The sequence below is a fragment of the Artibeus jamaicensis genome, unplaced genomic scaffold, assembly GCF_021234435.1.
Source record: "Artibeus jamaicensis isolate MK-2021 breed Jamaican fruit bat unplaced genomic scaffold, CSHL_Jam_final scaffold_474, whole genome shotgun sequence".
NCBI classification, from domain to species: Eukaryota; Metazoa; Chordata; class Mammalia; order Chiroptera; family Phyllostomidae; genus Artibeus; species Artibeus jamaicensis.
Window position 1 is genome coordinate 26,833,414 of NW_026522046.1, and position 15,811 is coordinate 26,849,224.

At 38.9% G+C, this 15,811-nt stretch overlaps 1 protein-coding gene across 3 annotated transcripts in view; it reads left to right on the plus strand.

Annotated features, from left to right (window-relative positions):
* VEPH1 (ventricular zone expressed PH domain containing 1) overlaps positions 1–11,061 on the plus strand; it is a 198,927-nt gene extending 187,866 nt beyond the window's left edge. For all 3 annotated transcript variants that reach the window (XM_053658046.1, XM_053658045.1, XM_037126372.2), the window contains 2 exons: positions 6,019–6,155; positions 10,266–11,061. In XM_053658046.1, coding sequence (XP_053514021.1) covers positions 6,019–6,155; positions 10,266–10,502 — 374 coding nt within the window. In that variant the 3' untranslated portion in view covers positions 10,503–11,061. The remainder of the gene's footprint in view (positions 1–6,018; positions 6,156–10,265) is intronic.
* Positions 11,062–15,811: the final 4,750 nt, after the last annotated feature.

Below are 15,811 nucleotides of genomic sequence, written 5' to 3' on the forward strand. Positions count from 1 at the left end.
ACCTTCGCAGGCCCTAGGGCCTCAGTCCTTAAGAAAAGCAAGATCTTCCCTAGGGGCTTCAGAAGAACTTTCAAACAAAGCCCAGAATGACCTGTTCATGACGGTTTGATATCCAGTCTCTTTCCTGGATCTTACACCTAGGAAACTGTGAATCACCCTCATACCCTCAGCCTTCAGCAGTCCAACACAACTTCTTCTAAGCTCATGGCTTCTTCCAGCTTGTTTAGGTTTTTTTTTCTCTTTTCTTTTCATGTGCTTTCCCTCACACGTCCCTCAGATTACTTCAGTCCTTTTCTGTTTCATTTTTATTCACCCTTTCCTGTTAAGATGAACACCTTCAAAATTCATCTTTTATTAACAAATATGTTCAATGCTTGTTACACAAAAGAAATACAATTATTATAACCCCTGGCTGGTATGACTTAGTGGATTGAGCACCAGCCTCCAAACCTGCTGGTTCAATTCCCAGTCAGGGCACATGTCTGGGTTGTGGGCCAGATCCCCAGTCGGGGTCGTGCAAGAGGCAACCACAAATCAATGCTTCTCTCCCTCTCTTTCTCCCTCTTCCTCCGTGTAAAAATAAATAAATAAAATCTTTCTTAAAAAAAGAAATATAATTAGTATACAAACATTCATATTAGCATTGTGAAAGACTTCTATGTTGATAAACATGGTAACAGTTTGGGTTCTAATTACACTAAATATTTCAGTTTAATATTCCATAGTTTTTTCAGCCAATTGATAATTAAAGGAAGAAATAGATCCTTCTTGGTAGAGAATCTCTTAACCAAATTGTGGTGCTTTAAATAAAATAATGTGCTTATTTGCTTGTTTCTCAGATTTACGAGAAAATATTTAAATATCCTGTATGTATTACATGCATACAAGGTAGTTTCAGACATATGTTCAGTCCCTCATGGTCTCACTGATTATTGCACTTTTCAAATGAAATATGATCATGTTTAGAAAGAATTAGTGCTATGTTTTGCCCATGGAAAGACTGCGATAGCATATGAAAATTATTGATTACAAAGACGTGATGGGCAATAGACTATTGAAAAGATAGATACAGTCATGTATATGCTAGACATAATGGCAAAAAAAAATTAAGTCTTTTTTTTTGCCTCTTGGAACTATTTTTAAATTCATCCTATAGCTACAAATAACCTGGCTTTTACAGAATTACCTAAAACTAACTCTGATGCCTAATTAGGGCCTTCACATGTAGCTACATTAAAGTTCTGCTAACATTTCCTTCCTAAAACCTTTGCATGGACTTTTCTGCTGGAGTTAGTTTTCTCTAGGCTACAATGAAAGCCCTTGCTTAGCAGCATTTCTCTACAGTCCTTCTTCATTTGTTCTCAAGTCAGCCTATCGTTTTGTCTGGAATCCTTCACTGTTGTTACCGGCATGTGGGTATGTGGGTATAATATCCCCTCCCTGCTTTGTCTCAAACAATCCTTTCAACTACTTTGCCAAGTGCCCCTCGCAAATTTTTGACACATACTTTTCAATTGAAACATTCAGATCTGCCTTGAGGAGAAATACTTGTAGTTAATCTCTTGGCCCAGATCCAGAGGACCAACATGCTTACATATTACCTAAATCAATCATGTTTTCAAAGCATCCAAGATCACATGGTTATTTCAAATGCTTTATGCTTTGAATAAACACAGAAAACTAAAACAGGAAACTTTAGTACATGGCATTGCATTAGATCATCTTTCCGTGAAAATCATGGAAAAGAGCACTGTGATCACAAACTGTGAAGTAAAGTCTTTAATAAAAGTAGTGGTGGGGGAGGGAGAGAGTACTTTGCCACTTACCTAGTGTCCTCACATAAATTTGTTCATTTTGATTTTGATCTCTCGGCATCCTTGTTACACAGAAGGTAAGTATTATTATTTGCCATCGCTGATCAGAAAACTAGTCCAGAGGACTCAAATCTAACTCTTCTGACATCTTATTCAAAATCTTTGAATGTTACAGTTAGATTAGCAAATTTTTTTCTAATTGGAAAGCATGAGAAACAGGTGTTAAAATTTTATAAAATCTAATCTTGGCTTGGTTTTTTTGTTGTTGCTGGGTCTTTTGTTTCCTTTTTTCTCCTCTTGGAGCTCTCCTTGGACCTTTCCTTCCTCTTCCTAGACAGGCAGCAGTAGCCATCTCCCATGACTCACCAGCGCACAGCACGCTGCCAGTAAATGCACATTGAACACGCAGCCCAGGCGGGTGGACACCGGGGAGGCTGCTCCTGCTCTAGTGCAGCAGAGCACCTGGCAAAGTCACGGCATCCTAAGTGCTTTGCCTGAGCAGAGTACAAATGCAGAATAGAGGCTGCTCAGAGGAAGCCCCTTGTTTATGGAAAATTTAAAGTTGCAAAGAACACTACTAGTTTTAAGAGTGGTCTGTGTCAGCCCCGACTGCTATGGCTCAGTTGGTTGGGTGTCATCCCACCAAGAAAAAGGTCAGGGCACAGGTGCGGGTTGTTCCCCAGTGGGGGTGTGTAGAAGGGGCAACTGATGTTTCTCTCCCTTCCTTTCTCCCTCCTTTCCCTTCTCTCTAAACAAATAAATAAATGAAAAAGAATAGTCCGAGTCAGATGATTCCTAGTAAAACAAAGCAGAGCACTGAAATTGTTTTTTTGACTTGAGTGTCAATACTTCTTGAGGTTTTTTTAAAATTTTTATTTTATTGATTATGCCATTACAGTTGTTCTATTCTCCCCTTCATTCCCCTCCACCCTGCACACCCTCACTCCCACCATTTCCCCCTTTAGTTTATGACCATGTGTCTCAAGTTCTTTAGATTCTATATTTCCCATACTAATCTTGCCCCCCCATCTATTTTCTACCTACCGTCTATACTACTTATTTTCTGAACCTTATCCCCCCTTCTCCTTCTCCCACTCCCCTATTGCTAACTCTCCATGTGATCTTCATTTCTATGGTTCTGCTCCTGATCTAGCTGTCCTTTTAGTTTGCTTTTGTTTTAGATGTGGTTGTTAATAACTGTGAGTTTGCTGTCCTTTCACTGTTCATCTTTTTTATCTTCTTTTTCTTAGATAAGTCCCTTTAACATTTCATGTAATAAGGGCTTGGTGATGATGAACTCCTTGAATTTGATCTTATCTGAGAAGCACTTTATCTGCCCTTCTATTCTAAATGAAAGTTTTGCTGGATAGAGTAATCTTGGTTGTAGGTCTTTGGATTTCATGGCTTGGAATACCTCTTTCCAGCCCCTTCTTGCCTGTAAGGTCTCTTTTGAGAAATCCGCTGACAGTCTGATGGGAACTCCTTTGTAGGTGACTGTCCCCTTATCTCTTGCTGCTTCTAGGATTCTCTCCTTCATTTTAATCTTGGCTAATGTAATGATGGTGTGCCTTGGTGTGTTTCTTCTTGGGTCCAACTTGTTTGGGACTCTCTGAGCTTCCTGGATTTCCTGGAAGTCTATTTCCTTTGCCAGAATGGGGAAGTTCTCCTTTATTATTTGTTCAAATAAGTTTTCCACTGGTGGCTGTTCCTTTTCCCCTTCTGGTACCCCTATAATTCGGATGTTGGAGCGTTTGGAGATGTCCTGGAGGTTCCTAAGTCTCTCCTCATTTTTTCGAATTCTTGTTTCTTCATATTTTCCTGTTTGGTCATTTTTTCCTTCTTTCTGGTCCACTCCATTGATTTGAGACCCAGTTTCCTTTTCATCACTATTGGTTTTCTGTGCAATTCCCTTCATTTCAATTAGTTTAGCCTTCATATGTTCCTCCAATTTGTGACTAAAATCAACCAATTCTGTGAGCATCCTGATCACCAGTGTTTTGAACTGTGCATCTGAAAGTTTTGCTATTTCTTCGTCGCTTAGAGTTATGGGCTCTGGAGACATTTTTGGTCTGTTCGCACCCGTTAAGTATGAGGAGCGAAGCCTTAGGAGTGGGACGGGGCCACCAGGGCAAGGTCGCTGGGTTGTGACGCTGTATGTGGCGGTGGGGTCAGAGTGGGGAAATGGCGGCCCTCTTTGCTGCCTCCCGCTGGGTCCCGTCTCACTGCCCACTCCCTCGCTGGTCTATCTGCTCAGGAATGAGCCACCAGAGTCAACGCGCCGCCCTGCGCCCTGACCAGATCCGCAGGTCGCTCACTGGGTCACTCACTAGGACGCTCACTGGGTCATTCACTGGGTCTGCCCTTTGAAACCCCACGCCTGGGATCCATGCGCCTGAGTCCGTCTGACCGAGTTTTCCCTGCAACCCCACTCCGCCAGCTGCTGGTTTAGCCTCTCTTACTGGTCAGGCTGAAGCATTCATTGTTATCAGACTTCCTAAAAGTTCAATTTTCTGTGTTCTGATTATGTTTTCTGTTGCTAAAATTTTGTTGTCTCTAAACTTGGTTGTGTGAGAAAGCACGGCGTATCCACCTATGCCTCCATCTTGACGGAAGTCCTCCTTCTTGAGTTCCTGCTTTGCCCATTCTCTGTTATGCACAATGCTGACCACCATGAAGCTTCTCAGGAGATAGGAGTCACTTCTCATCACTGATGTCTCGAGATCAAATGTCACCTCGAATGCCCAAGCTCTTTTCTGACCACTTAAATGTGTGTGCACCAACCCCAAGGCACTCATTCTTCATTCTATTTTTATGATAACCCCATGACTATCGAACAATATACCTAATGTATATTTTCTGTGTTTAGACTTAATTTGGGATTGACAATGGACCATCCAATTGAATAATTCTTAGACAAGGAAAAAGGAGCCAAGCCAGCCTCATTAGAACTTGGTTTATGAAAATTATACATTTCACTATTTTTACCTTGAAAATGCAGTCAAGGTGGACAAATCCTCCTCTGAGATATTTTGTACAACTACATTAGAAAAGAGAAATGGCAGGATAAGAAGGATCAGTTGTGTTCATATGGTCAAAAGGCACTGTCCAAATTTCCAAGTGATAGAAAAAAATCTGATCACTTTCAAGGTGCTGTGAAAATCAAATACAAATCCATAAGTAAATATTGTCATACTCCCCAGAAATCAGGTGCATTTATATAAATTTAAAGGATATTATGTTATTGATTAAAGAAATGAAATTCTTCAGTTTGACATCTAAACTTCTGATGTGGTAACAGATCTTCTAATTCTATGATTATGTGTAATCATAAACACTCTACTTCAATGTCAAATTAATCTATTCATTCAACAAATAGTTATAGACTCCTGTTATTTGCCAGGTGCCATATTAGATGCCTGGTGAGGCAACAGTGAACAAAACAGACGCACAGCCCTCACGGAGCTTTTGGTGGAACAGGAAAGGAAGACATTAATCAGATAAACACCAATGACAATCTACAGATGATGATGCCTGATATAAAAGAAACATGTCCAATGCTATGAGAACATATAACAGGCAAAGCCACTCTGGTCTGGGTTTTGGAAAGGTTTACCAAAGGAAGCAACATTGGAGTTGAAACATGCATGATTAGTTGTTGACTAGGCGAAGATGGGAATATGGAGAATGAAGAGCGTATGTGTGTTCCAGACGGTGGAAATATCATGTTCAAAAGGACTGGGTAAATTTGCCTTGCAGCTGTTATGGCTTTAAAAAAACATGTCTTTGGAGCACTGTATTGACTTTTGCTGCCAAATAGCTAAATATACTTGGTTTGTGATTATTTATGAAGTTATATTTCTAGGCAGTTCATGTGAACAGAATATCATGAAGCAAAGGAATTAAGAAGCACAGAAAAGCTGGCTAGCTGGATGAACCTTAGAAACTGCTAACCAGATGCTCTTTTTGTGAACTGTATTTCTTTTGAAAATCTCTATGAGGTCTTTCAACACATTCCCATCATCATATCTAAATGGCACATTATTTTAGGGACAAAGCGGGAGAGGTTAACAGACTTCATAATTTATAGGCCCACTTTCCAAACATGCGTACTGGGTTCTGGTTCACTGGACAATTTTGACTTTCGATCACTTGCCAAATATATAATGGAAAATAAATGGCTTGATCATTCTGTTGCCTTCAACAGTTGTAAATCAAGATGGCCAGCCTCTCATAGAAGGAAAACTTAAAGAGAAGCAAGTCAGATGGAAGTTCATCAAAAGGTGGAAAACCCGTTATTTCACGCTGGCTGGAAATCAACTTCTGTTCCAAAAAGGAAAGTCTGTAAGTTCCTCTGTTGTTTATTATACTTGCATTTTTAAGGTCTTGATTGGCACTGGCCAGCTTGGTAGGCATGTTGTCTTGAGTTAGAATACCAATATATTTTTCCTTCTCCATTTTATGATTTTACAGTGTTATTTTGTTACTGTCTATTCTGCTGAGTTCTATGTTAGTTGGCTCACTACCTCTCTTAAGTTTATTATGGGGACTGTTTTTGTTGACTTAAGTTTTAGAAGATAAACTGCTCTTGACTGAAACACTGTGCCTCTTATTTCCTGTGGATCACCTACATAAATGTGTGGCTCATCATAGGGACTGTGATTTCTTTGGTGACTACACATTATATTTAGACATGGGGACCCAAGGAAGGGGAAGCATAGCCAGGGAGGAAGAAATAAAGGCTGATTTATTTGAAGTAACTTTTGAAATCAACAAGTTCAATTTGATTAGGGAAAAAAGATTACTGTCTTTCATTCAAGTAATATTCAGCTAATGAACAAAATGGGACTCTAATGGAATTAATAAATATTTAATAGAATTTTTCATCTCAACTCAGATGTTCAATAAAACCTGAATTCTGAATTTCAGTGGGAAGTTTCTCTCCCATTAACAGTGTAAAGTTACCCCCTTCTTGTCAAAGCAGTTTTATTTATCATTAAACTCTACTCGTTCAGGATCTGGGGACATGGAATCTTGACCTACTTCTTGGCTATTTCGAAATGTGATGATGATAGCTCATCAGTGCTTTTCACATGCCACACTGGATGGCCTCTCACAGTCCTGTGAGGTCAGCGCCATTACCATTGCCATTTTGCAGACGGGGAAACAAGGCTCAGAGAGACTGATTGGCTTGACCAAAGATGGAGCCAGTAGGGTGGGGTGGAACTGGAGTCAGGCCTGGGCAGTAAGCATAACACCAAAGCCCTGCTTCCCATGTTCACTAAATGCAGAGCCAGTGGCAAACCAAACTGTGTCAGAATTAATTAATGAAAGGTGTTAAGTTACTTAAAAATATGATGCACTGAGAACATACATATGCACTGTATCTTTGGAGTGCCCATTATGAAGTTTATTTGCATTTATTACCCAATAAGAATCAAGAATGGTGTATCTGAATTTGACAAATTCTGATCAGTGCTCTTATAATCAATAAAACTTCATGTGAACTTTTTGAATGGAAAAAAAAAGAGACTTGCATGACAACTACTCTGAATTCAGGTTACTTTCTTCATTTGTGTATTATAAAATATACAGGTGGATTCTTCTGTAGGCAAAGACCTTTTAAAAAGAGAATAGAATGGTACATTCAATTTAGACAGTTATTTGAGATTTTAAGAAACTTTTTTTAGCACAGGTTCACCTTGAAGCATTTTTAAAGTGTTAAAAATGGCCACCTGAATTTCCTGGGTTTAGTAAAGATATCAGGAATAGAAGCTAAGTTGTAGTGATTTCTCAGATCCCTTGAGACAAAGCAGAGTCAGTAGAAAAGAGTGTTTTGCCTGAACTTAAATACTGACCTTTAATACTTCTTGACTCAGAGCTTTTTAAGAAAGTTTAAAGAATAAGCTATTTTATAATTGGCTGACTTGTTTGACATCTTTATCAGGAAATAATGGCTTAACATTCCTGAAATCTGACGAAACGTATGGCTCAAACATTGGGAAATAGCACAGTGCAGTATGAGGACCACAGAGAACTCGCCCTCACCCCCAGGCACACAGCAACCAGGCGCTGATTAGCGGTCTAGCCAAAGCTCCAGCCACATCATAAAGGGCCTTTCTTGTAAATGAGAAAAACGTGCGCTTTAAAACACAAACTAAGAGACCATAGTGTTATTTTCTACTGTTAAGAACACCGTTGCATTCTTAAGGTCTTAATCTCTACCAGCCAGCGAGGCAATGGTGGCCTTTGACTTCCTGTCCATTTCTATCTTGGTTAACTCACCACTGTCCCTTTTTAGATGACTATGACTTCATTTCTTTTTTGATCGGTTCTTTCATGTATCAATTTCTGTACTATAAACTAACCCCCCCAAAATTATTTAATTACTGTCAGATACTATAAACCAAAGTAAGCTGGCAAAGGATTGTCTACTACAGATATCTTCAAACTGTAGCCTATATACCTGCTAAAGGAATGTTGGAAGATGTATATTACCCTATAGCATTTTAACTTGTATCAACACTTTTATCGTAAGTTTAAACAGCTGCAGTTTCTGTTGAACTATGAATATTGTCATTTTGAAATAAAAAGATTACATATTTCCTTTAAATGTAACCATTGAAATAAAATATCATAGCAGTTTGACACCTAACACTATCCATTTAAAAATTACATAAATTAGTTCTTCTTCTTGCCCTGGCTAATGTGGCTCAGTGGACTGAGTGTGGGCCTGTGAACCAAAGGGTCACTGGTTCCATTCCCAGCCTAGTCCATATGCCTGGGTTGTAGGCCAAGTCCCCAGTAGGCAGGTGTGAGAGGCAACCACACACTGATGTTTCTCTCCCTCTCTTTCTCTTTCCCTTCCCCTCTCTAAAAATAAATAAATAATTAAAGTTAAAAAAAATTTTAATGAGTTCTTCTAAGCAGAAACATTTATATTGTTTCATCTTTTTCCTCCAAAATTATATTTTTGTTCTGCCTCTCCTGCAGCATTTCACTGTAATCACTGCATCATTTTTCACCGCAATAAAACTATGAATGTAAATTGAAATTTAATTTTAATTTCTTGTGACCATCAGTCTTCGAATGTTAAGGGTTTTTATTCTTATCTTTTAAAAATATTATATCATTTATGAAAAGCCACAATACCAAATGTATTATTATATTATGAATTATTAAACATAAAGTGAAATGATGTTAGAAATAGATGAGAAGTGAGTATGTTACCTTGTTTGGAAGATGCTTCCTTGACATCAATATTTTAAATTACTTTTTTTGTTTGTTTGTTTCTTGCTCTTGAGATACTTCCAAGTTGCCTAATACACCATAGAAAGTTTAGGATGAGTGAGAAGGGTGTCTTTTCATTGCAAAGTGAAAGAAGGATAATTGTATAGGAAAGGTGGGAAAGGGGAATTGATGGTATCCTCAACCACAGGTACATTCTCGAGTAGAGAAAATGGATTCAGGGACGTTAAAGACCTGAAATTGCTTAAAAGAAGTATCTGACCCCCTAACACTATTCACACTAGCCTGTTGTAATGATCTTTGTTGTAGAGATCCTTAGACTTCTGCTTTGATACAAGAAAAAATTGAGTCATTAAATATTTCTTCACTTACGTCTGTAGACAAATCACGCTTCCAGAGTCCCACAGAGTCTCAAAGAGAGTTTGATCTACTTAAACACTGAAGCCCTTTTTATTCAATTAATACCCTTTTCTCAGAGAGAGCACAAAGTAAAATTAAATTTCATGCCTTCTGAGTAATCTCTTTCTGAGTTGACAGTACTCCAAGTTGTACTGTTGCATCTTTCTCTATTAATACAGAGTTAATATCAATAGAAAATGACATAAAATCAAAACAACCCGAATTAAGCGTTTTCCCCAATCCTGCTGTGTACCGTATTTTGCTGTATACGTTGTGCACCTACATTTTTGGCCCAAGCTTTCAGGAAAAAAAATCATGCATTTTAATTTTAATTCAATTTTTAATTTATTGATATTTATAAACAATAAAAATTTTGTATTCCAGAGTATTATTTTGCATTTAGATATCATTATTGCTTTCTGGAGTTACACTTTTAACACATAAGCATAAACAAAAGAATTAAAAACATTTATATAGATACAGAATTACTACTACCCATGTTTAATGTGCATCCTTATTTTTCCCTCAAAAGTTTAGGCAAAAAAGTACACATTATACCTGGCAATATACAGTTATTTCTATAAATTGGCTATCTTGTGCCAATTTATGATACACTAACAAAGAGTCCATTGCTCACTCTCTCATCGTTCTAACAACTCTTCGAGACATTAATGCCCAAAATACCAAAGTTCTTGAGCCCTATGACATGAAAGGATTCTGATCCTCCTGGAAAATTCTCCAGTAGCCAGAGATATTTTCATACTCTGGGAACCAGCTCACGATTTTTACTTACCATATGTGTTTCAGAAAGATGATCCTGATGACTCACCAATAGAACTCAGCAAAGTACAGAGTGTGAAAGTTGTGGCCAGAAAACGCAGGGACCGCTCTCTCCCTCGGGCTTTTGAAATCTTCACAGACAATAAAACCTATGTTTTCAAGGCCAAGGATGAGAAGAATGCAGAAGAGTGGCTCCAATGCATCAATGTGGCAGTTGCCCAAGCAAAAGAGAGGGAAAGTAGAGAAGTAACCACGTATCTATAGGGATTTGCAAGCCGACCTCACACCGATTATATGCAATGGCATTGCAATGTCACTGCCAATGTCAAGAAAAAGATATAAATCCACCAAGGCATGCTTTTTACTAAATACCAGTGGAAGAGTTTTTCCTCAGAAGCAAGACCCAAAAGCAGCAGGATTCATATTACGTCTCATATCCTAATGGCAGTTGCATTGATTTCAGAACATCTGGGTGATGCACACAGTGAGGAAAAGGAGCTACGGATGGGATGGGGCCAGAACGGGAGAGTCAGGATCCAGGGACTTCTGTAGACATGTCATCGTACACGGCAAGAAAGCACCTTCGAAAGATACCTGGACTGCATACATATCCTGAGGAAAGATCAGCCATTCCCAATGAAAACCACAGCATGTCAAAAGTATTAACAAAAAAAAAACTAGGAAAAGTCAAATTAAGGACACTGACGAAAACCGTATAACTTACTTATAGACATTATTAGATTTATCCTTTTTATGCAAATGCAGCTAACCATAGTAAAATAGTTAAGCCACTTATGCAATTAAATGTTTGTCTTTTACACTGTTTATCTGACTGTTCTTTTTTGGTTTATATGACGTGATCTCAAGTTTAGGTACTCGCATGTGTCTCCCACCCACCACATTAAGTCTAAACTAGGATAAGCATAGGAAACCATTTCTCTGTCTTCAAAGTATGCGCCATGCCCATTTATACTTAAGATTTCATTTTATTTGTTTTTAACTTGAGGTTTTAAAATCCTGCACTTTCATTGTTTGTATTCAACCTTTTAATGTCTCCAAATTAGAAACATTTATTGGCTTTTGCCATTACCCATATTTTTTTTTAAGAATTAAGCTGTGGTAAGCAGAACTCTAAGATGACTCCCAGTGATCCACACTCTGGTACAACCTTCTCGAGTGTAAGGCACCCTGCAACTTGCTTCTAACTAATAGAACATGGCAAAAGAGATAGACAAGTCTCTCCAGAGATTAGGTTACATTATGTTGGCAAAGATAAAGAGATTTTGCAGGTACAATTAAGGTCTGTAATCAGTGGCTTTGAGTTTGTTTAAAGGGTAAGCCTGACCTGATCAGATAAGCCTTTAAACTAGGACAAACAAGTCAGAGACTCTCTCTCATTGGCCTTGGGTAAGCAAGCTGCTATGAGGGCTACAGCTTCCAGGAAATGAGTTTTGCCAACAATGGTGAGTTTGGAAGAGGATTCTGAGCCTCACCCAAGAGCCCAGACCCGGCCAACACCTTGTCTGCAGCTTACGGAAGCCTGAGCTGAGACCCAGCTGAACCACTCTTGGACTCCAGACCCGTGGAAACTTTTGAGATAATAAATATATGCTTTTTTAAGTTGCTAAGTGTGCAGCTAATTGCTATTAGCTATTTATAGCAATAAATAGCTAATAGAAAAGCTTACTTGGACTATTACAGAGAATATCATTTTTTTCCTTGAAACTTATTAACTATGTGATTTAGTATAGAAACTGGAGAAAGATTACAAGTAATCAATACCCTTAATTCTACCTTGACTATTGCTAACTCATTAAGGTAGGAAATATTAAAGAGGCCAGTTGAGGAAGGAAACAATTCACCTTTAACATACAACTTTTGAGGGCATTTGAGACACAGAAATTATTACAAGTGGGGAAATAGAGCTCCCAAGGTCAGTATTTGGGCTCATTGGATATATAGATAGTCACTGAATATATGGAACAAGGTGAAATTACTCAGGATAATTAAGGCAAAAGACCCAATAAGGGCTTCCTTGGGACACCCAGCACTTAAACAAAGGTGGGCTTGATGGGCTGATTAGTATTCAAAGATGTCGTGGACCAGGGGAAATGATATCACAATAACCAAATACGTAAGGTTTTTAGAATATGAGACAGATCAACAATGTGAAATTGTCAAGAATAATCACTTAGTATAAAGAACAACTTTTGCAATTAGAAAGTAATGGTTGTCATTGGGAAAAATTTCATTGAAGCAATGAGGTAGTCAGATTTCAGTAGGCTGAAAAATCAGCAGGAGGTTAGGAGTTAGAAGCAATAATTGGACTATTCTTTCAATAAAAGCAAGAACATGAAGGGGCTAAGTGGACAGTGTTTTGCTGTTTATTTTAAAGATGACTTAGACTTAAGGGACAAAACTTTAAAATACAGAAAGAAAAAAGAAAAATAACTTTGCTTAAGCAAAGTTTTCAGCAGTGATGAAAAAAGATTAACCTCCCTTATGCTGCAGCAATTTATGGAGCAGCTACCAAGCAGCAGGCACCGAGCTTGGCCCGGAAAGACAAAAACAGAACACCTGACTCCTCCGCTCAAGGAATTCACAGTGTAGCAGAGGAGACAGATGTATCGACAGAAACTAAACTGCTATGTGGCAAGCGCCTTGATGGAGGTTTGAGGAAACACAGGAGAAGGCACCACTGCAATTGACCTTGAACTCAGCACTGACTCCCTTCCTGTTTCCCAGTTATCAAAGAATGAGCTTGCCTTAAAGAACTGTTAGCAATGTTGTAGATAGACAAGGAGCAAATGGTCAGTAGAGGGAACCACCTTGCAAAGGCAAAAGAGAGAGAGGAAACATTGTTCATCTGCAAAACAGTGAGTCCTTACCCAGGGCTGGACCAGAGGGGGCCTGTTGGGAAACGGTGCAGAATCATGCTGGGCAGGCCTGCAGAGCCACAGTGTAAAGGGCTTGGTTCCATGCCAAGGGGCTTGAGCTTTTTCCTTAAGATGGTGAAACATCATTAAAAAGTTGTAAGAAGATTTGCATGTAGAGAAATAATTTGGATATTGGTATAAAGAATGGATTGTAGGGATATCAAATATTATAGCAGGGAGATGATTTGGCAGGGTCTTCTAAGATGGTGAGGACCTGGACTGATGTAGTAGCTGGGGAGACAGGAAAATGCAAGTGCGGGACAAATATATTGAATCAGTAAAATGGACAATACTGATGAGTTGAGTGGAGCTGGGGTGGGGGAATGGGGAGGACTCTCTGATGACCCCTAATGCTTTCTTGGGAAATGTAATGAGTGATGGCAGCATCCACTGAGATAGGAAATTTCAAAGCAACAGTTTGAGAGATGGGGCAGATGGCAATTTTAATTTTAATGTATACATTCAGAGTATAAAGGAGTGATTTACCATGTACTAGAGGGACACTTCCTCCTATGAAGTCAGGCAGGAAAAGGGTGAGAACAGGTATAGTTATCAATAATTCTCTAAAAATTATTTTTAAATCTACTCTCTCTTTCTTAACAGTCAGTGAGTAAACCTAGCTGGTTTGATAAATTAGGAAAAACTGGTAACTAAGGAACAGAAATAAAATATTAAGTGACATTGCATTTGTCATTAATTATTTAAACACCAACAATGTGTTTGAACTTTTCATAGCAGAGAGGTTACAGTACTGATTCTGTTCTCATTAAATGCTGTCCTAAAAAAAAAGAGAACGGTCCTACCAGTTCAGTTTGGTATCTTTGTAATAAGTATCTTTGCTGCTTGTTACAAAGCTCTTCTTAATTAATGGGATGCCTCTAGTTTATAACACGATTCTCAGAGCCTTGGAACCAGATCTAAAAAGAAGAAAACACATGAAGTCTAAATAATGATCTTTATGCTTTCATATCATGATGCATTAATTCCAAATGCAGGCAAATTCTTCTGGGTTCAGAATCACACTAGGAATTTCAGAATCATCAGCTTCCCACTGATATTTCTGGCACTTCCACCCCTGTTCCCAGCGGGCTTACCACAGACCGGCCTTTCCCAAGAGGGTTGCCATTCTTTATCCTGATCTAAGAAGAAACCGCTTCTCTAAACATGTGTAAAACTTTAAAAATGCTGGTATGAATACAATTATAATCATGGACAGAAATTCAAGTGGTTTTTATTTTTTATTTCATGTTGACTCTTTTTCCTACCCGGATAGCTGTGGAAATATAAATGTTTATGTGTGAGAATCTCATCTGATTACTTCTTGAGAATCTGGAGTTTGGTAAAAATAAATGTTTAATACTTTTGTAATACTGGGTTTTCTAGAAAACCCTTAGCTGGTGATATGCAGGCACATTTACTGGATCGTCTTCAATTGACCTACTTTAAATTGAAGATGCTTTTAGGGCCCCATCAATTATGACATCCTCAGGCACAGGTGAAAATTACCTGGTTGAAAAGTGTTTCCCACTTCAGGGAACAGTTGTGAGACAAGGTGAGGGCTACGTGAGCCAAATTCCTGGCACACTAAAGAGAATTAGATTCCATAAATACCCTTGTCAGGGTTTCCAGTCCCCAAAATCTAAGTTTCCAGATGAAGAATCAAGAAAAAGCCGAGACACCATCTCGTGTGTAGACCTCTTGGTTCCATTCCTCCCCTGAGGTTTTTCCCTAAGACAAAGGGGTTGGCAAATCAGGGAGGTTTCTGCCAGGACTATGGAATCTTATAGAAGGTAGCACAGGCTCTGGGCATGGATGCATGAAGACTCAGGTCCTAGCGCTACCAAACTAAATTACCAACCTGCACAAAATGTGCATCTCCCACCTCTAAGCTGGGCTGAGATGGAACCAAACTGCTGAAAGCCTCTAGTAGAGAACCTTGAACTTACCAACATGTGCTAGATAACGACTTCCCAGTAAGGAAGGAAAATCCCGCCGATGAAGTTATGATGTAGTGCCTTCATAATGCCCGTTGAGTAGTGTTTCACTTCAAACTGTCTTTTGTCTGTTATCTGCAGGATGTGGCAGTTTCTTCTGACTTTAGGCACTCTCTGTGGTGTGTGACAGGTGGGTCACATGGTAAAACATGGATCTATCCACACAGTGACATCCTTCTTTCTTGGGTAAAACATTCAGTGGTTGCTTCACAACCCCGTGTAGAACTGCGGTCACTTCCTGCAATAGTGACTGTCGGGCTCACTAATCTCACATTTTATCCTAATCCTCTGTTCCTGTGCTTTTCTGTGTACATGACAACTTTACTTTCTTCAAAGGTGAACTATATAATTTCAAAAGACCTACTAAGCATCAATGAACACATGTAGTGCTGGCCATCGTGTGACTAACTGAAGTGAAACACAAAGCCGGCACCAGCTTGCGTGGCCTCCAGTCAGGGTCACGCCTGGGGGAGAACAGCTGTGAGACATATCCCAGCTTCAGAACTGTTAAAATGGGGGAGGAAAAATGTAAATACACAAGGAAAAGGATTCATTAGAGAGTTCCACAGGAGTTTGTTTCACAGTAATCAAAACTGTACCTAAAAGTTTTTGTGAACAATAAAGCATATGGCAAATGTAAGAA